The sequence below is a fragment of the Saimiri boliviensis genome, chromosome 10, assembly GCF_048565385.1.
Source record: "Saimiri boliviensis isolate mSaiBol1 chromosome 10, mSaiBol1.pri, whole genome shotgun sequence".
NCBI lineage: Eukaryota > Metazoa > Chordata > Mammalia > Primates > Cebidae > Saimiri > Saimiri boliviensis.
Window position 1 is genome coordinate 39,823,828 of NC_133458.1, and position 26,146 is coordinate 39,849,973.

At 38.7% G+C, this 26,146-nt stretch overlaps 1 protein-coding gene across 14 annotated transcripts in view; it reads right to left on the reverse strand.

Annotated features, from left to right (window-relative positions):
* ST7 (suppression of tumorigenicity 7) overlaps positions 1 to 26,146 on the reverse strand; it is a 294,435-nt gene that overhangs the window by 111,110 nt on the left and 157,179 nt on the right. For 12 of the 14 annotated variants that reach the window (XM_039472839.2, XM_039472837.2, XM_074379175.1 and 9 more), the window contains 2 exons: positions 17,690 to 17,772; positions 685 to 844 (listed from right to left, as the gene is read on the reverse strand). In XM_039472839.2, the coding sequence (XP_039328773.1) occupies positions 685 to 844; positions 17,690 to 17,772 (243 nt within the window). Of the gene's footprint in view, positions 1 to 684; positions 845 to 17,689; positions 17,773 to 18,129; positions 19,840 to 26,146 lie in introns of those variants that run through there. The other 2 variants (XM_074379169.1, XM_074379174.1) reach the window with 2 other exon arrangements.

Here is a 26,146-nt window from a genome sequence, read left to right on the forward strand (position 1 = left end):
GGTTTGAGAAACTATGGACAAGGAAGCTATAGCATCAGGTTGGGAACACTGACCTAAATGACCATTTGCTAAGTCAAATGGGAAAAGATAACATTAGGCCAGCACAGTGGCTCACACCTATAGTCCCAGCACTTTGGGAGGCCAAGGCAGGCAGATCACTTGATCACAGGAGGTTGAGACCAGCCTAGACAACACAGCAAAACCCCTTCTCTACAAAAGACAGAATAGAGGCAGCAAACCATCTGGTTATGTATGCACCTATGCAACAACCCTGCATGACTTGCACATGTACCCCAGAACCTAAAGTAAAAATTTTAAAAATATTAGCCAGGCATGGTGGTACACACCTGGGGTCTCAGCTATTTACTAGGCTGAGAGTTAGGAAGATTACCCGAGCCTAGGAGGTAGAGACTGCAGTGAGATGAGATCATGCCACTGCACTCAAGCCTGACAGAGCAAGCCCCTCACATGAAAAAAGGGATAAAATTAATAAGATAAGCATTTTCTTTCCCTAGGATGTTTATACCCTCCTTCTCTAATACAGGTTGTCAACTCCATGGGAAAATGAAGTGCATTCTTTGAACACTAATGTTTAAATAACAGCATTCTTACTGTCTTAGTATGAGTAACAATAATTTAGTAAGTGTAAACAAATAATGTTGCAAACTGAAGGAAATTCCATACCTGAGACACTTTGTCTATTGGAATCTGAGTCCCCGTTACTGGAATTAGAATTGTTGGAAGAGTTGTTGTCAACCCCTCCCAGAAGGGGGCGCAAGTGGCTTACTGAGACTTGTTCAATGAATGAAGTTCCATATTTGCGAAAATACCACCATTCAAATATCTAGAACAGAAAAATAAGTGTGTTTATGGTCCCTGTTATCATTTATGACTTCTGTATACATGCCCATAAAATGTTACATTTACATTATTCTATCCACCTTAAGTACTTAATTTTTATTTCAAAAAATTGCTTATTCTAAAAATTAGATTTTAGGAAAATTAATAACATTTAAATGCTTAATGTCATTTTCTCTGCTTAATACTGGTTTCAAAACACTATAACATCAATCATGGATTTAAAAAAAACGCTGTTAAGAACTATTCAATATAACTTTTCTCCAAATTTATATATAATATACAAATAAAATCACCATAGCTGAAAGAAAATTCCAGAAGTGTACATAAATCAGTTTTTGAAATATGACTTATAAAATATTCCAGTTCTTTGCACTTTAAATTCTGATAAAAACTATACCTGTATAAAATGCTTAAGAGTAACATTTGTTGGGGGTGGCGGCCTGGGGGGAAGCAGTGTTCGGTAAGACCTTCTTAGAAAATAACTGGTTTTACAGAACAAAAACAATGAGATGTATCCCATTTCCCACATGGATAGCACCCAACCACTGAGGTTCAGCATTATTCCACTTGCAGAGAAGTGCTTTATAAACACAAGCCTCTGTTGTACACCATTAATGTCTCCTAGTTCACAAGTCTAGTAATTGTTATGTACTGTGAATTACAAAAGAGAAAAGAAATAACTTTCAGTAATGAAAAAACAATGATGCTTACATGATTAGACTAAAGTAAGGATTTCGTAAGCACTGGAAAAGCAAGTGACTCCCCCAACCCTTCTTAACTGACCTCTCTGCCTTTCTACAGTGAACACTTCCTACTACTGCTCAAAGTGGCTCTCTCCCACATCCTTTTCTCTCCTCCCTGACTGCTTGGTGGTTTCCTTAGGCAGTCATGGATCATTCCATAGAAGAATTTTAAGAATCAATCATATCCCAGAGTCTCATTGGATAGCTATATTTTTATAACATAAAATGTGCAGTTAACATAGAATTATCTTTATACTTTTTTATTCCATAAAAACAAGATTATCTACTCTGGAATGGATTTTGGACTATAATTTAAAAACTGATGTTTTCTCTCTTTTGTTGTATTAAAGGTTTCTAAAAAGACGTAAGGAACATTTGTGAATGACCAGAAGGAAGTATCAATCAAATGAAATGTTGACAATCCTAGAATGGGACATCTTGATTTAATCCCAGGTAGTTAGTTACTCTTTCTGACTACAGAGTATCCCTTAAATGAAATGCTTGGAACCGGAAATGTTTTGGATATTGAATATTTTTAGAATTTGGAATATGTGTATCACACATCACACTGGTTGAGCATCCTTAATCCAAAAATCCAAAATCCAAAAGGCTCCAAGGAGCATTTCAAGTGTTATGTCAGCACTGACAAAGTTTCAGATTTTGGAGCACTTAAGATTTCAGATTTTCAGATTTTAAAGTGTTCAACCTATTGTGAATTATCACAAGTAAAAACATTCAAGTATTTTCTCTGGGCAGAGAGGGCTGAATAAACTATCATGTTAAGAAGGGACAACTAATTTGTAACATTTGTAATGACTAGGAATGGGATTTTGCATAAAGGAAGAAAGTTTGGGAATGATAAATTTACACACCATGGATCGGGGTGGGGGGTGGTTCTATAACCCCTGGTGAGTTATTATCTGAACGTCAGTTTCTTCAACTGTAAGTGGAAATCGATTTATTATTTATCTCAAAGATCTTCAATTTTCATACTAACCCCATATAAAACACCTAATTCAGTGCCTGCTGCAGTTGGTTTTCAAAAGAAATACCAAAGCTACCAATTATGATGTTAATGATGCACATGCCTCCCATGGGCAGCCTACCTCACATACTGCCATGAGGCACCCCTCTTTATGCCAGTCTACAATTCAGGTTAGTACAGCATTTTGCCTGTTACTAGACAATTGGTAGAAAGTACTGGAAATTATCATGACAAAGGGTAATACTCACTGTACAGTCCTGACCATTCAACAAAGCCCTGTATTCATGGCTTTGCCTTTATTAAAAGACTCCAAAGGACCCAGAACATTCTTTGCCCCAAGTGGTTTTTCTGCTTTCTATATTGTGCTGCTGGTGCACCTGCCAGTCCTTAGTTCATTCATTCCATCACACAGCACTACATGTTCCACACCAATCATAAGCTGTGCTCCAGGATCACAAAGACGTGGCCCCTGCCACTACAAGTGTTTGTCACAATCCATAATACCTCTCACAGGTTGCTCCAGGCAGGCCTACGCCCATTACACACATACAAACCTTGGGTTTCTTCAGATTTCTCAGTTCCTCCAGCAGAACCATAAAGTGTCAGTGCTAAAAAGGACCTTAGAGGACTCTGCAGAGTCCACTTACAGATGCAGAATGAGGACTACCCATCAAGGTACAATGACCTGACTAAAGTCAAATAGCTAATTAAATAGTCACTTAGCCTGAAGCCCCTGCTCTCCGTCACTATGTTACCAAGGCCCTAAAACAAGACTTTTTTTTTTGGAGAAAGATTATTGCTCTGTCACCCAGGCTGGAATGCAGTGGCACGATCTTGGTTCACTGCAACCTCTGCCTCCCAGGTTCAAGCGATTCTCCTGCCTCAGCCTCCCGAATACCTGGGACCACAGGTATATGCCACCACACCTGGATAATTTTTTGTATTTTTAGTGGAGACAGGGTTTCACCGTGTTAGCCAAGATAGTCTCGATCTCCTGACCTCATGATCCGCCTGCCTCTGCCTCCCAACGTGCTGGGATTACAGGTGTGAGCCACCGCACCCAGCCAACAAGACTTTTTATAGCTCCCTTGTTTCATGTAAACAGACAGATGTAACCTGTCATTCCCTTTTACAAATCTTTACTCCCAAGTGCCCTCTGACACTGTCCCTCTGTGCTTTATTAGTTATAAAAAACCAATCCAGAAGTAGTCTATCAAATGGGACCAGATTATTCATCCTAAGGTAAAAATGACTCCTTTTAACTGGACATTTGCTTTATAATAGGTGATAGACCTTACACCTAGTATTTCTAATGCAGTAATAATAGACCTCAGTAAAGACTGGGTCATTCATGCAGCTGTTTGGGAAGGAAAAGGGGGGTCTTCTCAGGCCTGTCATATCACTGCAATAGTACAGCTCCTGCTGTGTACGGAGAACACAAGTATAAAGATGGACCTCTGCTGTGTACAGGGGACACTAGAATAAAAAAGGACCCCTGTCCTAATATATACTGAATGAACAACTAGGAAAGAAAGAAGGGAAGAACTCAAAACCTTCTGAAACTTTAAACATAGTGTTCTCATCTAGGGTCTTAGCATAAGAATCCTTCCCTTATCCCGAAACATGTCAGGCTTTGGGCAAGCACCTCACAATATTTTAAAAGAGCTGCACAGATCCAAATGGGCAGATGGTGTTATTTAAGACACACATATTTGGTGTCACTTTGAATTCTTTTCCCTGGTGCATACTTACAATGTAAATAGCAAAGTTCTCATAAACAAATTTAGATTTTAAAAGTACTTCTTGGACATGCTAGTAGCTCAGTGGGCCTGCCACAGTAGAACAAGTTTTTAGTCTGACAGATTACCAAAAAAATTAAAACATAAATATGCATTTCATAGTCATAAAAACTTAACCTCTCCTGTGCTTTTTTCCTATTCATGCTCTGCCCCTAAGAGGGTGAAGTAAGATGAGAACTAAAAAGTATCAAATGTGTTTGGCATTTACGAAGTCAACAGGGACCTTATCATTTAGTTTAAAGGCAAAACCCCTTTAAACTAGATAGCCAGGCTATGTGATCCTGGTTGCTTTTCTTGATCCTTTGGGGCTTAGTTTTCTAATGTGTAAAATAAGGTCACTGTAAGCAATCGGTTAATGTCGGATGAAGAGATGGAGAGAGAAAGGGAGGGATGACTAGAAGACTGAATGGAAGGATAGTTGGAAGGTTGACTGGATCTGGCCTGGTTGATGTAATGGGAGATTGTCTAAACGAACAGCAAAATCAATAAAAGGTTTTGTGTTCATTTTGTTATGAAAAAGAGAAGCTCATACATACTTGTGTTAGGAGAAAAAAATCCAGTGGAAAGAGAAACTGAAGGTCGAAAAGAGTACAAATAACCAAAACATGATGTCAAGTAGGAAGCACATCCCATTTTACCTTCACCACTTCTTGCTCTAAGATAGGAAGAAAGAGAAAGAAGAATGAATAGGTGGAGACATTCTATTTTGGAAAGTAGAGTGTGATATGAGCTGTTTCCCAGGTTAGAAGGTAACAATAGGATAAAAAACTGGGTGACACTGATCTCAGTGGAGGTACAGGTAAGGTTTACTTTCTGGAAATAAGGGAGGTGGGGATGGAATTGGGAATGTGAGGGTTGAGGAAGTGGTTTGGACCTGTAACTTACAAGGCAGAAGGGCCAAGAACTATACTCGGGGTCCAGACTATATTTAAAACAAAGATCCATTTGGCAAGGATCCAGTGACCAACACCGAGAGATGTCCTCTATTATTATTTGACAGAAGCAGAGAAGATAACTAAGGAGCACCAGGGCTGGGAGCTGTGGGCAGAGACCCATTTCCAGCTGGCCTAAGTTTCAAACTTGTCTCATGTTTACCTGCAGGGAACAAAAATCTGACAAAGGTTCAATAAACAAGGCCCTTCCATCAATCTTGCAGACCTAAAAGTAGACTCTTTGCTCAAGAAGCCTAGCTTCTTCCTACTCAATAAGTCCTCTTCTTTTGAATCGCATATTCCAGGCGTTCCCAAACTTTTTACACAGGGGGCCAGTTCACTGTCCCTCAGACCATTGGAGGGCCGCCACATACTGTGCTCCTCTCACTGACCACCAATGAAAGAGGTGCCCCTTCCTGAAGTGAGGCAGGGGGCCAGATAAATGGCCTCAGGGGGCCACATGCGGCCCACGGGCCGTAGTTTGGGGACGCCTGGCATATTCTGTATAAAAAACACTTCATGTGTCAGGAATTTCTTTATGCCCTATTAACACACTCAAAAATGCTTCCGGATTTCCCCATAGCAAAAGTGTAGTAATTCCACACCAACGCCGTTAAACCTGCGAGAAATACGAAGATGACAGAACTTGAAATTGACTAACTGCTTCTTAAGAATTAAAGTAGACAATGATGTCACAGGAGGATTGATACGGTGATGGTAGAGACTGAAGAAGGAATATGAAACTTTCTGGCAGTCTATCTACCCCTAGATAGAAAGATTGCCAAATCAATGCCTACTTTAAGTCTTTAAAAATATATCTTGTGGTAAACAGGTTTTTTTGGCAAAAGGGGATTTATCTGGGCTTAAGAAGATAAGCCTAGGCAGTCGGCATGTGTTATAATAATACCTGTAACATTTTTAGTTTCTTTTTTGAATCCTAAAGTATATCATTTTTACCATATTGACTCTTTCAAAGTACTTCCTAATTTCTCATGACAGACATAACACTTTTTTTTTTTACACTCTAGGTTTCTGTATGTTTTGCTTAGGAATATGGAATAGCTACCAAGTAGGTCTTGGCCTCCTGCTTCCTAGGTCTCAGCCAATCCCTCCTCAGCCACCTGTTCCCCTAAACAGTTGTGGGGGCTACGTAAACTGGCATTCTGCCTTTTTATCTGCCTTTTTGGCCACCTGTTGCCAAGGCTTTAAGAAAACACAGGGAAGTAAGGCTCCCTTCAAGGTCAACAGCCAATGATCCATCCCCACCTCCGTGTTTCTAAGTTCACAGAATGAGAGTTTCCATTGCAGCATTAACTACTGAGGCCTAAAAGGGAGGGTAACTCTCCTGAGCCAACCAATGAGACCACTGAGAACTGGGAGAAGCCAGCCTGTATCATTCATCCCAGCTGTCCTCTAGGTTCCTCCTCTAGACAGTCTAACTCAGTTGGTCTGGGTGGTGCTCGGAACCCATCATTTTAAACAATCTCCCAGATAATTCTGATGCAGTCAGTTAATTCATTTACCCCTTGGATCTTATGTACATTCATCTGGCATTTTGTATACAGTAATACACAAAAACACAGATATGGTTCCTGCCTTTGTGATGCTTCTAAAGAGGAAGAAGACAATAAATGATCACACAAATAAAATATAATGATAATTGTGCTAGGTATTAGTCTATGTTTTAGGCTGGACAAATCTAGCCTAACCCATGGCCAATTAGAAAAAGAAAAAATGTTTCCTCCAAAGAAGGTTGCAGGCTTCCTCCTCCCTCTTCCACTCTCTTTCTTATCTACCTGACCCACTTCTGGGTGTCTGTTAAAATGAAAATATCAACCGCTACACTCTGCTGCTATCCACCTTCCCAGTCAAACCTTATGAGAGGCAGAATGATGCTGGGGCGGAGGTGGAAATTTAAGTTCTAGTCTTTACTCCATTGTTACCTAGCAAAGTTACGTAGGCAAGTCACAAGTTTTCTGAATGCCTAGTCCTTAGGTCTTTACTGATTTAAAGTGGATCGCTTCTGAGCATCCCTGCCTCAGCACTGTAACTACATGACTTTCGAGTCTCTCAATTTGTGCTAAAATGTAAGCTGAAAACCCCAAAAAGGCAGTTTTGTCCCTTTATCCGCCATTAGCTCATTCACTTTCTTCATTTTTGCCATATCTTATCATTAATCTGTTCCACCTAAATGCTCATACCCACAATCAGTCTATGACAGGCATCATTCTACTTTCTTTGCCTGACACATAATCTCCTGCAGAAGAACATTAACTTTTATGGTGAACTTAAAAAGCTATAATCCAACAAGGCTAAATGAGCCTGTTTCCTCTTATTGTCTGCAGGCTCCCCAGTTATCTGGCCCCCACAGCATCTCTCTCATTCTTTATTCTAGAGTCAAGAGGGAAGGTACTTCAGAGATGACACGGCTTGACATTTATGTGCTGCTTCCCACCCCAAGCCCCCAGGAGCCTTTCTAATCAAGTTTCCCTGAGTCTTTTTCCACTCTGTTCCAGAATCATCATCATTTTGAGTGATCCATATGCATCTATCAATTAAAGTGCTACCTGAAGTGCAATTCAAATTCTTGAGATGGATGAAAAAGAGGTGAAAGGAAACAGCAATCTTCATCTCCACTTCCTTACTTTTGAATAAGAGGGAAGGGAAGGCAAGGCCAGAGAGATACAGGTTCAAATCTCACCATTTATCTGCTATATTATTTAAACTTTGTGTCTGTTTATATTCAGCAGAGTAAAAGCACTGGTACCCACCACTCAGAATTTCAATAAAAATTAAATGAAATAATATATGCAAAGTGCTAAATACAGTACATCGAGCATGGAATGGGAACTCAATAAATGGATCTTTTGTTACAACTCATTCCTACTCAATTGTCATCTGCTACCACTTTTCCAAAAACATACTTCTTTTACATTTAATCCATGAACTAATTATTTTATTTACCATTCTGATCTTATCTATTTCCTGTTCTTGATTCTGATTTTTAAAAATTATGTTCTGGATGCCTTTTAAAAATAACCTCTCATACAAACACAAACACACACAAACACACATATACACACACACATATGTACATATATATATCTATATACATATCCTGTATCCCATTAAAATGTGTATCGATCCATGTATCACTATTAAAACACATACACACATATTTTAATAGGAATATAGGAATCTATGTATAAATATCAACGCAGCATACAGAATTTTATGCATCTATCAACATTTTGAGATAATTAAGGGGAGCATTTTCTGCACATATCCACCTTACCTCTTTCACAAGTGAAGCAAAACCCAGGGGTTTTCTCCACTGAAATAAACACTGCCTACAGAGACTGGGGATGTCTTTGCTAGCAGATAAAAGACTAACTTGGCAGGTTTGGACAGTGATGACAGGTGCAATTCTTGTGGATGGAACTGGACTGGGATGGGAAGGCTTGTGCCAAGCAGACAGAGGAGCATCTTGAAATTAAGCAAGGGAAAAGGCCGGATGGATGGGTATGGGCACAGGAACTAAAACGGAACAGCGAGTTAGACAGTATAAGAAAGTCATTGCTAGCTTTCAACTTGTGAACTTAGAAGTATTTGTGATATCTAATAAAATATACACCTCTTTATTTTTAAACATGTTGTATATTTGTTCAGTTAATTGACTTTTTCTTTACAGAGGAAATATCAGGGTTTGTTTTTAGCTCTCTTTTCCAAAGAAATCAAATTTAATTTGATAATTTTAGTCTCCAGCATAGAAATCCTAAGACCCCTAAATAATCAATTTCTCCAGGGTCAGTACTATACTTTAAACGTTCATGGTAGGCTCTTAGAACATTGCTTAGGGGAGAGCAGTTAGGTGATTTTCTCCCTGGGGTTAGGAAGCAAATTGCTAAGCATTTCTGTGCACACAGCTATTTTGCAGAGCACCTGATCCTTTACCTCAATGCTGCCTCTCCCTGAAATGCACTCAGCAGAAAAGGATAGTGGCTGAATAGAAACATTACCCTGGGTTCATTTCGAGGTCTGGCAAAGCTGAGTCCCTAAAGGTTAGGCATGTCAACAAGCTCTACAGCAGGAACCTAAAGCTATCAAGAGCTAGTCACACACTGTAGTTACTTAGCTGTCAGTACAGACTAGCATTTTGAGAGAGAACTTTCAAAATGTTCCTACGTGAGACGTTTTCCTTTGCTCAAAGTTTCCTATCAGTCAGGAGTATCCTCTCCATCCTGAGAATGCTGCAAGGCAAATGTACCATAGCTCAGCAATGATCATTTGGTTCAGCAGAGGCACAGACAACTACACCAGCCCTGATCTGCAAAGGTGACCACGCTCTCTAGGGAAATCCTTTTATTGCTGGTGGGGCTTCACCAAACCTGAGTTAAAAAGGAAAACAACCATTAGGTCTAGCTTACCAGAATGAAAGGAAACAACCCACACTGAGTTAATTGATTTAGAGCCTGTGAATCCACACCAAGCTCTTGCTAGAATAAAATCCAGACCTACCACTTATACAGCAGGCTAGAAAAACAGCTGACCACCGAGACAGCAAAACGAGTGAGAGAATACAGGCTGCCTGCACAAGACGGCCTGGGTTCCAATCCTGCTCCTCTATTACTAGCTGTGTGATGTAAGGCAGGTTACTAACTGGCCTATTCTACCTATTGCACTTATGTGTAAGTGAAAGGGAAAACGTCAGCAATGACCTCGTACTGTGGGGAAGAGTAAATGAGTTAGCAGGCAAAGTGCTTTAGATCAGTGCCTGGCATCATCTAAGTGCATAACATTCTTCAGTGACACTCTCTCCTGAGAGATGGAATGTGCAAACAAAAGCCTACCTTTCAGCATCAGAGTGAGTTACTGGGTTCAGTATAAAATTGTATCCAGAGAAGTTCTTTTTTTCTATTTGTTTACTTAAAAAATACTTAAAAGATGTTTTAGAGAGAAAATGCTAAAATATTAATTGTAAATTTAAATGATAATTATTAGACGGAGACTTGTAATGCCTTCCCCTTCTCTCCCCACCCCAAACATATATGCTAAAAGATTGCTATGTTTTGGGCACATATTTAGTAAGAATTTACCAAGCATGTGATAGCATTTTCCCAGTCTGAAGCTGTCTCACTCTGTTTAAAATATTATGGTAGGCTTTTAATCATAAAGCGATGCTGGACTTTGTCAAATGCTTTTTCTGCATCGATAGAGATGATCATATGATTTTTGTTTTTAATTCTGTTTAAGTGGTTAATCACATTTATTTACTTGCATATGTTGAACCATCCTTGCATCCCTGGTATGAAAACTACTTCATCAGGGTGATTATCTTTTTGATATGGTGTTGGATTCAGTTAACTAATATTTTATTGAGGATTTTTGCATCTATGTTCATCAGAGATATTGATCTAGTTTTATTTTTTATTTTGTTTCCTGGTTTAGGTATTAGGGTGATACTGGCTTCAGAGAGTAATTTAGGGAGCATTCCCTCTTTATCTTTTGGAAAAGGGTCAATAGGATTGGTACCAATTCTTCTTTGAACATCTCATAAAATTCAGCTGTGAACTGTCCAGTCCTGGACTTTATTTATTTATTTTGGTAACTTTTTAATTGCCATTTCAATCTCGTTGCTTGTTACTAGTTTGTTCAGACTTTCTATTTCTTCCTGGTTTAATTTAGGAGGGTTGGATATTTCCAGGAATTTATCCATCTCCTCTAGGTTTTCTAGTTTATGCATGTAAAGGGGTTCATAGTGGCCTTGAATTATCTTTTATATTCCTGTGGTATTGGTTGCAATATCTCTCATTTTGTTTCTAGTTGAGCTTATTTGGATCTTCTCTCTTCTTTTCTTGCTTAATCCCATTAATGGTCTACCAATTTTATTTATCTCTTCAAAAGAATTGGCATAGAAGGGACATACCTTAAGGTAATAAAAGCCATCTCTGACAAACCCACAGCCAACATTATACTGAATGAGGAATAGTTGAAAGCATTTACCCTGAGAACAGGAACAAGACAAGGACGCTCACTTTCACTACTTCTATTCAACACAGTACTGGAAATCCTAGCCACAGTAATCAGACAAGAGAAAGAAAGAAAGGGCACCCAAAATGGTAAACAGGAAGTCAAACTGTCACTGTTTGCTGATGACGTATCATATATCTAGAAAACCCTAAAGGCTCATTCAAAAACTTCCAGGACTGGTAAATGAATTCAGCAAAGTTTTAGGATACAAAATTAATGTACACAAATCAGTACCCCTGCTATACTCCGACAGCAACCAAGCTGAGAAGCAAAGGAAGAACTCAACCACTTTTATAGTCGCTGCAAAAAATAAAACAAAATACTTAGGAATACACTTAACCAATGAGGTGAAAAACCTCTGTAAGGAAAACTACAAAACATTGCTGAAGGAAATCATAGTTGACACAAGCAAACGGAAACAATTCCATGCTCACAGATGGGGAGAATCAATACTGGGAAAATGATCATATTGCCAAAAGCAAACTACAAATTCAATGCATTCCCATCAAAATACCACCATCATTATTCACTGAACTAGAAAAAATCCCCAAAATCCATATGGAACCTAAAGAGCCTACATAGCCAAAGCAAAACTAAGGAAAAAGAACAAACCTGGAGACATCACATTACCTAACTTCAAACTATACTGTAAGACCACAGTCACCAAAACAGCATGGTACTAGTATTAAAAAAGGCATATAGACCAACGAAACAGAAAAACCCAGAAATAAAGCCAAATACATACGACCAACTGATCTTCGACAAAGCAAAGAAAAACACTGTGAAAAGGACAACCTATTCAACAAATGGTGCTGGGATAATTGGCAGGCCACATGTATAAGAATGAAACTAGATCCTCATCTCTCACCTTATGCAAAAATCAACTCAAGATGGATTAAAGACTTAAGTATAAGACCTAAAACCATAAAAGTTCTAGCAGATAACATTGGAAAAATGCTTCTAGACACTGGCGTATGCAAAGACGTCATGACCAAGAACCCAAAAGTGCAACAAAAGCATAGATAAATAGATGGGACTTAATTAAACTAAAAGGCTCCTCCACAGCAGAAGAAATAATCAGCAGAATTAACAGAGTGTCAGAAAATCTTCACAATCTACACATCTGACAAAAGACAATTTTCCAGAAAATATAAGGAATTCAAATAAATCAGCAAGAAAAAAATAATCCCTTCAAAAAGTGGGCTCAGGGCTGGGTGCAATGGCTCACATTTGTAATCCCAGCACTTTGGAAGGCTGAGGCAGGTGGATCACCTGAGGTTAGAGTTTGAGACCAGCCTGGCCAACATGGTGAAACCCCATCTCTACTAAATACAAAATATTTGCTTAGACAAAACATTTCCTTTTCTTTCTCCTGCTGGTCTCAATTTTCTCCTCTAAAAAATGAATGTGGCTTAGCACTGAATGACCAAAGTCCTAGTACCTCAACAATCCCTGATTCTCCCCATAGCCTTTTAAGATTGATACATAATAGATGTGCAAATTTTCAGGGTACATGTGATAATTTGATACCTTCATGTAATATGTAAAGATCAAATCAGGGTCACTAGAATATCTACTACCTTAAATTTACTTTTCTTTGTGCTAAGAACATTCAAATTATTCTCTTCTGACTATTTTTAAGTACACAACATTGGTAACTATAGTCACCCTAACAATCTGTCAAACAGTAGGTCTTATTTATTCTATCTGACTAGTTTATTTGTATCTATTAATCAACCTCAGCCACGCATGTTGGCTCACACCTATAATCCCAGCACTTGGAGAGGCCAAGGAAGAGAATCACTTGAGCCCAGGAGTTCAAGATCAGCCTGGGCAATGTAGGGAGACCTCCACCTCCCAGGTTCAAGTGATTCTGCTGCCTCAGCCTCCTGAGTAGCTGGGACTACAGGCGTGTGCCACCATGCCCAGCTAATTGTGTAGTTTTAGTAGAGATGGAGTTTCACCATGTTGGCCAGGCTGGTCTTGAACTCTTGGCTTCAAGTGATCCTCCTGCCTCTGCCTACCAAAGTGCTGTGATTGCAGGCATAAGCCAATGCACCCACCACACCCTGTCTTCCTATAAAAATTCCAGGCATGGTGGCACACGCCTGTAGTCCCAGCTACTCAGGAGGCTAAGGCAGGAGAATCGCTTGAAGCCATTCTAACTCTAATGAGATGATAGCTCATTGTGGTTTTGGTCTGCATTTCTCCAATGATTAGCGATACCATTCTTTCATATACCCATTGTCCGTTTGCAAGTCTTCTTTTGAGAAATGTCTATTCAGATCTTTTTCCTATTTTTTTAAGTGGATTATTTGGGGTTTTGCTATTGAGTTGAGCTTCTTATATATTCTAGTTATTAATCTCTTGTCAGATGAATAGCTTGCAAATATTTTCTCCCATTCTATGGGTTGTCTCTTCACTTTATTGTTTCCTTTGCTGTGCAGAAGCTTTTTAGCTTGATATAATCCCATTTGCCTATTTTTGCTTTGGTTGCCTGTGCTTTGAGGTTTTACACAAAAAACATCTTTGCTCAGACTAATGTCCTGGAGGATTTCCCCAAAGTTTTCTTTCACAAGATTCGTGGTTTCAGGTCTTAGATTTCAGTATTTAATCCATTTTGATTTGATTTTGTATATGGTGATAGAGGTCCAGCTTCATTCTTCTACATATGGTTATTCAGCTTTTCTAACACATTTACTGAAAAGATTGCCTATTCTCCAACGTATATTCTCAGTACCTTTGTCGAAAATGAGTCGGCTGTAAACGTGTGAGTTTATGTCTGGGCTCTTTATTCTGTTCCATTGCTATGTGTCTGTTTTTATGCCAGTACCATGGTAATTCGGTTGCTATAACTTTGTAATATATTTTGAAGCCAGGTAGTGTGATGCCTCCAACTTTGTTCTTTTTGCTCAAGATTGTTCTGGCTATTCAGGGTCTTTTGTGGTTCCATATACATTTTAGATTTTTTTTCTATTTCTATAAAGAATGTGATTGGTATTTTCATAGGGATTCCACTAAATATGTGAATTTATTTGCAGAGTATTGTCAAATTTACTTGCAGCGCATTGTTATTCTGATGGTATTAATTCTGCCAATCCATGAGCATGAAATATCTTTCTACTTTTTGTGTGTCCTCTTCAATTTTTTTCCACCAGGGTTTAATAGTTTTCCTTGTATACATCTTTCACTTTTTTTATTAATTGATTCCTAGGTATTTTGTACTTTTTGTAGGTATTGTAAATGGGACTGATTTCTTGATTTCTTTTTCAGATTGTTCACTGTTAGCATATATAAATGTTACTGATTTTTGTATGCTGATTTTGTATCCTGCAACTTTACAGAATTTATCAGTTCTAACAGCTTTTGGTGGAGTCTTTAGGTTTTTCTAAATAGAAGATCATGGTATCTGCCAACAGGCCTCACTTGACTTCTTCCTTTTTCATGGTTTTCTCTTCTATCACCTGTCTCACTGAAACTGATCTCCCCTTTTCATTACCTCCTCTCATCATCTTCTGTCTATTCCCTGTCCTATCTGGATATTATGTAATTCTCACTATGTTAATATAGTTTCTTACCCTAGCTCTAAATAGTAAGTATATGGCCTCCTAATGAAAATCTTTTTTAATTAATAAAGTTAGAACCCTTTGGAGTAGGAGATTCATTCCCATACCTTCACCAGTTACCAGAATTTTTTCTGTGGTTTTCTAGCAAAACAGTTTCTGCTGGCTTCCCTCTACCAAATCTTCTCTCAGATTAATTTCCTCTGCCCTCAATTCCCTAGATTGAAGAGATTATCTAAAGCCTTTCTCTTCTCCATTCATTGCTCTAAGTCAGACTCAAATATTTTTACTACTTCCCATTTGGCCAATTTACGTTGTTCCTCAACAGGTTAAGTAGAAGTAAATTTTTGAGGTTGTTGTTCTCTTAAGCCAAGAGTTCCTGCCACCCAATAAACATGAAGTCCAATGTGGGGCTGCTATGTTCTTCTTTGCAAAGTAATAACAGTAAAATAACACTACCATACACTGTCACCATCATTTCAGAAGGAAATTTTAACATCAAAAAGTAAGGACACAATCTCAGAATAAACTACAGCCCTTACATGGAATGAACTAGTGACCAGCTTTATAGCTTTATGGAGCTGATCTCTACAGGGTCTTTATTTTTCTCATGTCTCTAAAAGAAAAGGAAAACTTCAGAGACACATATAGGTGACCAGATTAGTATTTAAGAGGTGCCATGGTACAAATTATCACACATACCTTATTTTAACCCATTTTAAGGAGGAAGTTTAATATGCTTCCCCTCAACTTGAGTTGGTCTTTGCAGCCAGCACTGGGCTTTCTATTTGGCTTTCCACTTATCCAAAACAGGTTTTTAGTATCAGGAGTGGTTCTAGAGAAACAGAATTTTAGGGATAGATTTCTTTAGTTGGTTTGGGGGTTTCTGGAGTTGGATGCTTAATATAATTAGACCCAAAAATGCTAAAGACTCTACTTCTAATACTATGGAGAACACTGTCAGTCCTTGATGTGACCTGTTCAGAGAGTTATGCAAAATAAATGCATTTGATGCTCCTGATTCATCATTCTTTAGAGGCAAAGAGTTTAGCAATTCTACACATAATACCTTTGACCATATGTGGAGAACCAAGGAATATAATAAAGTTGGTTGGTTGCTCCTAAGTTTGCTGGACAAAGTGATGAAAGAAAACAATGAACTCAGGGATTCTAACTTCGGTCTCCAGAAGCACATCCTGCGCCTTGAGTCTAGGAGTGCCCTGAGTGAGAGTCCTATCTCCTATAGAGGAAGAGCTGAAAATTGTGGGAAAACAGACACAAGCTCTTATCATGTGAGTAGCTGACCTGCAATGAAAGGTACATGCTCAGCCTCGCCAGCTATCTACTGTTAAAGTGAGGGCATTAATTGGAAAAGAATGCAACTTGGAATGGAGATGTGTGGGAGGATGTTTAACATCAACTTTAAACATCTCGTGCCACTAGTTCAGCAATCCATATGACACAGCAAAGCAAGATGAACCTGGATGTTTTCTGAACACAAAAAGATGCTCCCACACTGCCACCATCCATCTCCTCTGTTTTCAGGTTTCTGTCCTACATACATTTCTCCACCTTTTTACTCTGGCTCTTTACAAGCTCAAGCTTCTGAAATCCACCACTATTCTAGGTCCATTTATGCTCTTTGCTACATATGTTTGCGTCCTTCTGTAAGTTTTTCTGTTTTTCTTCTGATCATCCATTTTTCTAGACATCAACTCTGTAAAACTTTTCTTCAGCTTGTTTCTATAATTAGTCATCACAAGTATATGAGTCAGGGATTTAAAAAACCTTTTCTAAAACCTCTTTGCCTCTTTAATTCTATTAGAGTAGTCCCACTGAGTTTAGATGGTCCCCATCTAAGGCCACTAAAATTAACTACTTCAGTTATGATTTAGCTCACCTGCAACTGTTACAAAGATAAGGTAAGAGAGCCATACAAATAATAATCATATTGCTTTTTTGCATTTTGGGGATTTTTTAAAGGAAGCAATCATAAAGAAGTGTAAATTTAGAAAGAAAATATGAAAGAAAAAAACTTAAAATTGTCACAATCCATCTCAATACATTTAAAGAAACTAAGCTATATTTCTACTGATCTTGATTTTGTACAAGATTCCATTTTGATGACTATATTTTTATTTTGAGATTAAGTCTTGCTCTGTCACCCAGGCTGGAATGCAATGGTGCAATCTTAGCTCACTGCAACCTCCGCTTCCCGGGTTCAAGTCATTCTCCTTATTCAGCCTCCCAGGTAGCTGGAACTACAAGCATGTGCCACCATGCCCAGCTAATTTTTTTGTATTTTTAGTAGAGATGGAGTTTCACCAGGCTGGCCAGGCTGGTCTCGAACTCCTGACCTCAAGTAATCCACCCGCCTTGGACTCCCTAAGTGCTGGGATTACAGATGTGAGCCACGGCGACTGGACCCATTTTGATAATTTTTAGTTGAACTGAGTTGCATTTATTTTATAGTATCTTAGATTGTAAAATTTGACAAAGAATTGTGTCTTCCTTTATTTTCCATTTTATTTACATTTGTTTTTTTTTCCTTTTCCACAAAGTAACATATGATTGCTTAATTTTTTTTTAAATATTTCAGAAATCTATTAATGGGGTAGTAAAAGGCTTCTATGAGTCCACTCCCCAACATATAGACGTGGAAGATAATCACTGTAACCTGTTGGTGTATATCCTTCCAGATTTTTTTCTTGTACATATATTAATATACATATCACTAATCAGCATGTTTTTAAGTGAGAAGGACTCCACCACTTACCAAAATAAGCCCTGATATTAGTGAGGAAGTGCCTGTCAGGGCGACGTAGAACTTCGGCGTTAATGTGTTCAAAAACATGCTCACTGAAAAAGAAAAGAGAGAGAAAGGGAGAACAAGGAACGTATGTCAGTAAAACCAGCTCTTTCATTTTTCTCTCTAGTAAAATCATTTATTTCTGATGATGAGAACTCTTAGAACCATAGTGAGGTCCCATTAAAATTATTCACCAATACATAGGCTCAGAATACTAGGTGTCAAGTAATATAACTTGGGGCAAAAAAAAAAAAAAAAAAAAAAGCTAAGTATGAGAAAAGAGAACAGTTTTAGTTTCTAACTCTCAAAACAATAGTTGAGAATGGTTTTCATGGATTCAAAACCATGAAAGAGTTTAATCAAAGTTGGTTACAAAACTGTTATCCAAAAAAAGAAGGTGCTCTTACATGTTTTGTGGGACTTGCACATCAGAGTCCTTGATGTGCCAACAAGCAGTATTTCAACCTTAGAATAAATGGAAAATAGTTATATTTAATATATTAGTTATTAAAGATTATTATACTATGGTTACCCCTAAGAAGGAAGGACAAATTGACAAGCTATTAGGTTGGTGCAAAAGTAATTGTGGTTTTGGCCATTGTATGATGAGTATAAGTTGGGTTGTTGCTGTTTTTTTTTCCCCAACTTACTTAAAAGGCTTTTAAACTGATCATTAAAATAAATTGAGTCAATGAAAAAAAATGAAAAATAAAACACTAAAAATGAATGTTCACTGCCAGGCACCTTCTTTTTTTTTTTTTTTCCAAAGCAAGTTTATTAAGAAAGTAAAGGAATAAAGAATGGCTACTCCATAGCAGAGTAGCCCAGGCACTTTCTTAACAAATTCCTACACTCTGTTCATATCCACTATTCAGTTAAGCTAGTTGCTCACTGATTAGGGTTCCCTTATAAATATTTTATACATATATCTAATTCATTGTTATTTATATCTAGATACTATACAAAACTTTTATTATTATCAAATGGGCTTTTTGCAAGAATATTCACATTTCTTTACTGAATCTGTTTGTAGAAGGGAATCACATCCAGTCTGGTTTTAGAAGTAGGGCTTTGATGTCATTAGAAGGAAAGGCATTGGCATCTGTCCTGAGCTCAGCCCAGAAAGCAAAGTAATATATATCAAAATGAAAAGAGATCCCAACGGTCACTCATGCAACAAATATTTTTCTCTGTTTATGAATGAGACCATGGGTAAAGAATGGAAGAATGAATCAGACACATTTCCCACCCTAGATCAAGTGCAGTTGAAACGCACAAGCAAATGAGCGACTATTACGTAAGTGCATAGATAGGTCCTAGGCATAGGATTTTATGAAAACACATGAGGAATGCATCCCAGGCTGGGTGGCAGGGAAGACATCCAGGAGACGGACACATCTAAGACGAATCCTGAAGAACAAGCAAGAGTTAACCAGACCAAAGCGAACAGAAAGAGGGATGGGAGCACAATCTAAACAGAGGAAAGGACCTGCCTCGAGGTGCCACGGAGACAGCATGGGCCTTTCCTAGAAGATGCAAGGGTTGAGGAGGAAAGATTAAGCAATGAAGACATGGATGTAGAAGGGTGCACTGTTTCCATTCTTTCATGCTACCCGATCACCCTCTCAATAAGTTTACCTCCCACAATGCAACACACTTCATCTTTTTTTTTTTTTTTTTTTTTTTTTCAGATGGAGTCTTGCTTAGTGCCCCAGGCTAAAGTGCAGTGACATGATCTTGGCTCGCTGCAACCTCCGCCTCCCAGGTTGAAGTAATTCTCCTGCCTCAGCCTCCCGAGTAGCTGGGATTACAGGCTCCTGCCACCACGCCTGGCTAATTTATGTATTTTTAGTAGAGACAGGGTTTCACCATGTTGGCCAAGCTGGTCTCGAACTCCCAACCTTGATCTGCCAGCCTCAGCCTCCCAAAGTGCTGAAATTATAGGAGTGAGCCACTGTGCCCACTCCCACTGCACCCACTCTTAAGTTAATTTGTTTGACTTGAGGTATTTCATTTGCAATCACAAGAGACTGGATTAACATAATATACTCAGTCAATATTTACACCTTGAACTAAATGGACCCCTTCCAAGGAGGCAGAAGAAGGCACAGAAGTAGTGATCAGCTTAGGGCTGTGAGGTAAGAGGAGGAAGGTACAGTTGAGTTGAGAAGGCTTTGCCTGGCCATCAAAAAAAAAAAAAAAAAAAAAAAATCCGAGCGCGCGCGTGCGCGCGCGCACACACACACACACACACACACACATACACACACACACACAAATACAGTGATACATCATTTCCTATGCAACAGTTTGTGGAAGGAAGGAGATTTTTAAAAAGGAAAAAAATCAAATGCACACAAAACACCCCTAGAGCTTAACAACTGCCAGTATGATTCAAAGGTGCTTAAAATTCTCAAAGTTTCCCTCTACACTATGAGTGACTCCACATTCCCTGTTATTTTTTTAAAAGTCAGCAGAATATTCACTTTGTTATTCTGTAACTATAAACATTCATATCTATGCCATATACTTTTCAGTAGGTTTCTGCAAACAAACTGAGTGCCACTGAAATCCATTTGTAAAACAGAGGAAAAGATTTGCCTAAATTAGAAGAGTTTTAGTAGCCCTGCTGTTAACTGCCTAGCAACAAAAGCAAAAAGCAATGGAGAGGAAAGATTTTCTGCTGAAAACCACTGATTCACTGGAGGCAAAAAGACTCAAGATTTAATCAATAATTGAAAAAAAAAAAAACAACACTGAGCTTTTAAAAAAGAGATAAAAATAAAGATTCCATTAATTTGATTTTATTTAAGACTATATATCAATAATAATAATTAAAATTTATTTCTCTGAAATATCCATGTATAAGAAGGTGGCAGAGTTGAGAGAAATAATGGTAGGCATTAAAAGAAATGGAGACACAAACAGAAAACAGAGAAACAGAAACAGAAATACCTAGAGAGTGAGAGATGCCCATTTAATAACCTATTAATTTATAATCTTATTAAATAATCTGACTAAAAATATTCAGACATGACATGGCAATTCTGGACATATGTCAACCTATATATTTATCTATGTGTTTAAGGATTATAACAAAGCATTTCCACAGATTAGAGAAGTTAATTTTCACTTCAGCTCCATTAAGTCAATATCACTCTTTATGCTGTCTTGCAGCCGGAGGCTGGGCGAAGACCTCAGTGCCAGTCAGCCTGCCCTCAAGTTCATTTTCTCAGCACCACAGGGGACACATGGGAATATTACCGAAAAGCCTTAAGCAAAAATGGACAAAAGGAAACGACAGTAGCCTTTCATTAGAAAAGGAGAGGACGCTCTAAATAAATGATACTATAAGACAGATTTCTTAAACATTGCACTTATTTTTATCTCTGACTTTTCTAGATAAGTCCCCTGTGAGCTTGTCATTTGTGTGTGAAGCACTAGAGTGGAAAGGGAGTAAAAATTCTATTAAATTAGGAGGGCTGCAAACTATTGAGCAAACTGCCCTAAAACCACGAAGTATCTCACCTAGTTTCATCAAAGTCATTAGCAATTATATTTGAAAACATATAAGGGCCTGATAAAGTAACTAAAAATTGGAACAGAAAACTGTGGGGTATGTGCTTTGAGACATAAAATGGATATTCCTAATATTCTATAGACACATCTAGGTCACCTCCACATACACTAGGGCTAGGCAAAACAAATGTTAAAACCAATATGTAACAACTAATCTAGCTTTGTGAAAATAAACTAATACTTTACTAATGCACTATTTCAATAAATCAGAGGGCTTTTCATCTGACCTGGCTGGGCACCTCTAACAGGTCACTGCTCAAAGAATATTACATCAGTTATTGAAGGGCAGCCTCAGGGAATTCATCACGTAGAGTTCTAAAGATGCTGAACCTTCACTTGGCACACGCTTCTCATTTAATTAATCAGTAAATGTGAAGGAATTAAGTGTGGCACTGAGAAGAAACTAAGTAGGCGGGGTAGGTACATGGACTGAAAATTAAATTACCTCTATGGATCACAGAAAAGAATAGGTAAGAAGATAATACAGCAGGTTCAACTGTGGGAAATGAAGAACCACCCTAGTGAACAGAGAATTAATACCAGAATGCTTACTCAGGAATCCTGTGGCACAGCCCTAGGAAGCCAGGCTACCTTCTGGCTCTCATGACAATAATAGCCTTCTACTTTTTCTTTTCTTTTCTTTTTTTTCTTTTTTCTTTTTTTTTCTTGAAACAGAGTCTTGCTTTGTCACTAGGGCTGGAGTGCAGTGGTACAATCTCAGCTCACTGCAACCTCTGCCTCCTGGATTCAAGCGATTCTTGTGCCTCAGCCTCCCAAGTAGCTGGGATTACAGGAACGTGTCACCATACCCAGCTAGTTTTTGTATTTTTAGTAGAGACGGGGTTTCACCATGTTGGCCAGGATGGTCTCCATCTCCTGACCTCATGATATGCCCATTTCGGCCTCCCAAAGTGCTAGGATTACAGGCTTGAGCCACCGTGCCCAGCCTCCTTCCACTATTTTCTTCAGGTTATGAGCAACTCCCATATTACACTCCTGGAAAAAGCCTCTGTAAAGCAGAGCAGACATATAATCCTGTGTGTTTGCTTCCTTACATATATTCCACCTCTCACAAGGAAGCCTTTAAATGAAGAATCAATGCCTTGGAGGTACTGATGAGATAGAACTGAATAAGCAGCATGACAAAGTCCACAACATCCAGAAATACGGGTCTGCTTTGTGCCATGTTCCTTATTAATGCTTTGCTAAAATATGACATGCAAAATTAAAAAAAAAAAAGTTAAAGATAATAATCAGCAATAATTCAAAGGGTTAAAAAAGAGTCCCTGGGATAAAAATTTAGAAAAAGCAAGTTATTTAGGCTGAAAAAAGGAAACAAACAAACAACTGAAGGGATTTTATATAAAAGCATTATGCCTAGGACAGAGACCAGAGGATTAGGAGACCCAGTATCCAAATGTGAGACCAACTGTGTCATGATGTCCCTAAGAGTGTCCCACGTTCTTGCAGAGCTTTGGTTTCCTATCTGTTTCCCAGAACTGCTCTGAGGCTGAGACAAAATGTGCATTTGCTCTTACCATTGGTCTATACTCACTGAGTGCCTACCCTGAACCAGATTCTGGGGACACAACAGCACAAGAGCCTCACAATCCAGTGGGTGAGAGAAGCAAGTAACTGGAAAAGCAAATGGGAAAGGACACATGAGGAAATTATAAGGGACAGGGCACCAAAAGGAATGGAAAATGAAGAAAAATCCCTGCCAAGAAAAAGCATCTCATCTGATACTTATAGGATGAATAGGAAGTTAACCAGGTAAAGTTATCTGTGGTTGCAGGGACTAGGGGACAGTAAGCGGTAGAGCTATAGGGCATTCCATGAAGAGTACTACAGCCCTGGGGCCTGAGGGTGAATGTCCAGGGAAGGAAAGGGAAGGGAGGTTGAGGCACTGGTGGGGAATTAAATATGTGAAATTACTACCTAAAGGGCCTGTATATGAATACATGGAATATTGATTGAGTAGAGTGAATGGATAATCTCAGTTTCCATTGGGATGAGACAAATTAGCATGAATCCAAATAGTACTTCTAAATATTAGGACAGCTGTTTGGTCTTCTCCAAAATTACCAAAATGGTTTTTGGAGTACTTCTCTCTACAAGTTTATACAATGCCTATATGGACAATGCGGCCCAACTAGAAAGATAAATAATAGGGGGCTTTGGTTTACTTACTTTCTCTGTAAATCAAGGTGGGTGAAAATCTCTTTACAAAAAGCATTCATGTACATTTTAGAGTGTTTCATTGTCTATAAAATTTAAAAAGTAATACCTATCTTGCATGGTTGTCACAAGAACTAAATGTAATACTGTAGATAAAGTGCCTAATATGGCAGACCTCTTCAAATAATGTTATTATAATTGCTGTTTTTCTTTTGATAATTTGTCCCTTTTTTTTTTTCTTTTGAAATAGAGTCTTACTCTGCTCCCCAGGCTGGAGTACAGTGGCATGACCTTGGCTCACAGCAACCTCCCCCTTCTGGGTTCAAGTGATTCTCCTGCTTCAGCCTCCCAAGTAGCTAGGATTACAAGCATGTACCACTACACCTGGCTAATTTTGTAGTTTTAGTAGAGACAGGGGTTTTCCATGTTGCCCAGGCTGATCTTGAACTCCTGACCTCAGGTGAATCACCTGCCTTGGCCTCCCAAAGTGCTGGGATTACAGGAGTGGGCCACTGCGCCTGGCCTGATTTGGCATCTTATATTACTATAGTTGCAGAATGCAGGGCAGACTGAGCTGAATGTAAACGCTACTAATGTTAGTAGTAGCTGCCATATTAGCATTAACTAAGCATCTTCTATTGTCAAGCACTGTGCTACAGTGTACAGCCCAGGAAGTAAAACATCCACACTGTGATTAGTCCTTATGTGAAATATGGATGCCCTTCAAAACAAATGAAGAATCATTTAATAGAAGGGTCTTTTTATCTGGATTCCAGTTACTGGGGGTAGTACTAAACTTGAGGGTGAATTTGAAAGAAGCCATTTTAGAAGGCACAGAAATGTCCCTGAAGTCTACCATGTGCTCCTAAATCTCTGATTACTGCCTTACTAGATACCATGGGAACAATCAATTGAGTCACAGGCCATATGGGAACCACCTGTGATCCTGTTTTTTTCATTTTCTTCAAGTCGTCTTATAGTTTATGACATAAGCCATGTTAAAGCCTAAACCATAACCTAAGCATGCTGGTTAGCAAATGTTTTCATCGCAAGGGATGAATATTCAAGGCCACAATACCTTCCAGGCCCAAAGTCTGAGCTATTAGGGTGGATTAAGAAATTGTCCGTTTCATGCAAAGCAACATTTCTGATTTAGTTACTGAAAATGTGCTTTTCCACAGAAAGCACATTACAAGACAAGTTAGTCTAGTAGGGACTTTGCCTCAGACTGTTTTCTCAGACCTCCAAAATGAGGTAGGGAACACACTGGAATAGTTTGATCCATCATTTGTATTTTTCCATGTGATAATAGAGAATATTCTCTTCTCTCATTTCATTGTCCTTTCAACCTTACTAACTTCTCTCTTCCTTCCTGTCAGCTTCCATTAAGTAAGGCTGCAACTTTACTTCTGCCCTTGCTCATTTACCAAAGGTCAAGAGAATGAAAAATAGAAGCTCTAACAGCTTAGTTGATACTTCAGCTAATTTCAAACAGATTTCCAGATTGCAGAGCTTTTAAAATTTAAAACTTTTCCTCAGAATGACCCTGTGACAGACAAACACTAAACTGACTCCAACAATCCCTGATCTTCTGGTATTCGTAACTTTATGTGACCCCTTTCCTCGAATGTGGGTGGGACATGGAGTATGGGACTTCCTTCTAACAAACAGCTATGTAAGATTCCATGTTGGCAGCAGACAGAGAGATCCTTCTTACTGGCTTCATAAAGTGGCCATGTGGACAAGCCCATGGAGCAATGGAAGGCAGGCAGCCTCTACAACAGCCATTCAGAAACTCAAGCCCTCAGTGCTACAGCAGTGATTACTGCCAACAGCCTGAGTGAGCCTGGAAGCAGATTCTCCCCGGACTGAACTTGCAATTGAGATAGCAGCCTGGTCAACACCTTGATTATAGCCATGTGAGGCCAAGAGCAAAAGACCCAGCTAAGCCATGCCTGGACTCCTGACACAGAAACTGAGAGATAAGAAATGTGTGTTAAGCTTCTTTATTTATGGAAATTTGTTATGCAGTAATATAAAACTGACACTGTCACCAATATAATTCATGAAAATAAAGATCAACATTGACATCTCATAATGCTAATTCAGTATGCCAAGAAAGGGTGCTAAGATACACCAACTCTGTATGCCCCAAGAGCTTCTTTCCCAATCATTCATAAATAAAATACAACTTCTTCTCTGCTACCATGACATGCTATTTCACATGCCGGCATGTAACTGTCTTTGCAAATATGCTAATACTAAAGTAGACACTGAGAGGAGCTGTTTTTTCAATACGGAATAAAATATCTTCATTTCACCCAGTAAATGGTTTGTTTTTTTCTAGTCGTATTATAAATAGACAATATTTGCATGTTTTTTAAAAATCAGTTACATATCAAAGCAGCACATCAGTTCAATCAAGGATTAAAAGCACGGTGCGAGCACTTCTTTTCTTCATTTGTTGTTTCTGCTGTTCCTCTCCTTGCCTTGGCCCTGGTCTCCTTGGGCCCTATAAGGTCTTGAGTTTTTATGCATCACAATCCCTTTAATAAATCCTGTGTCATTTCTCCTTGAGGAAAATACATGGAAGTATATCTTACACCTATTCCTATGGCAAGACACCCTCATAAATCATTCTGTCTACTCTTCCCTCCACCCTTGATG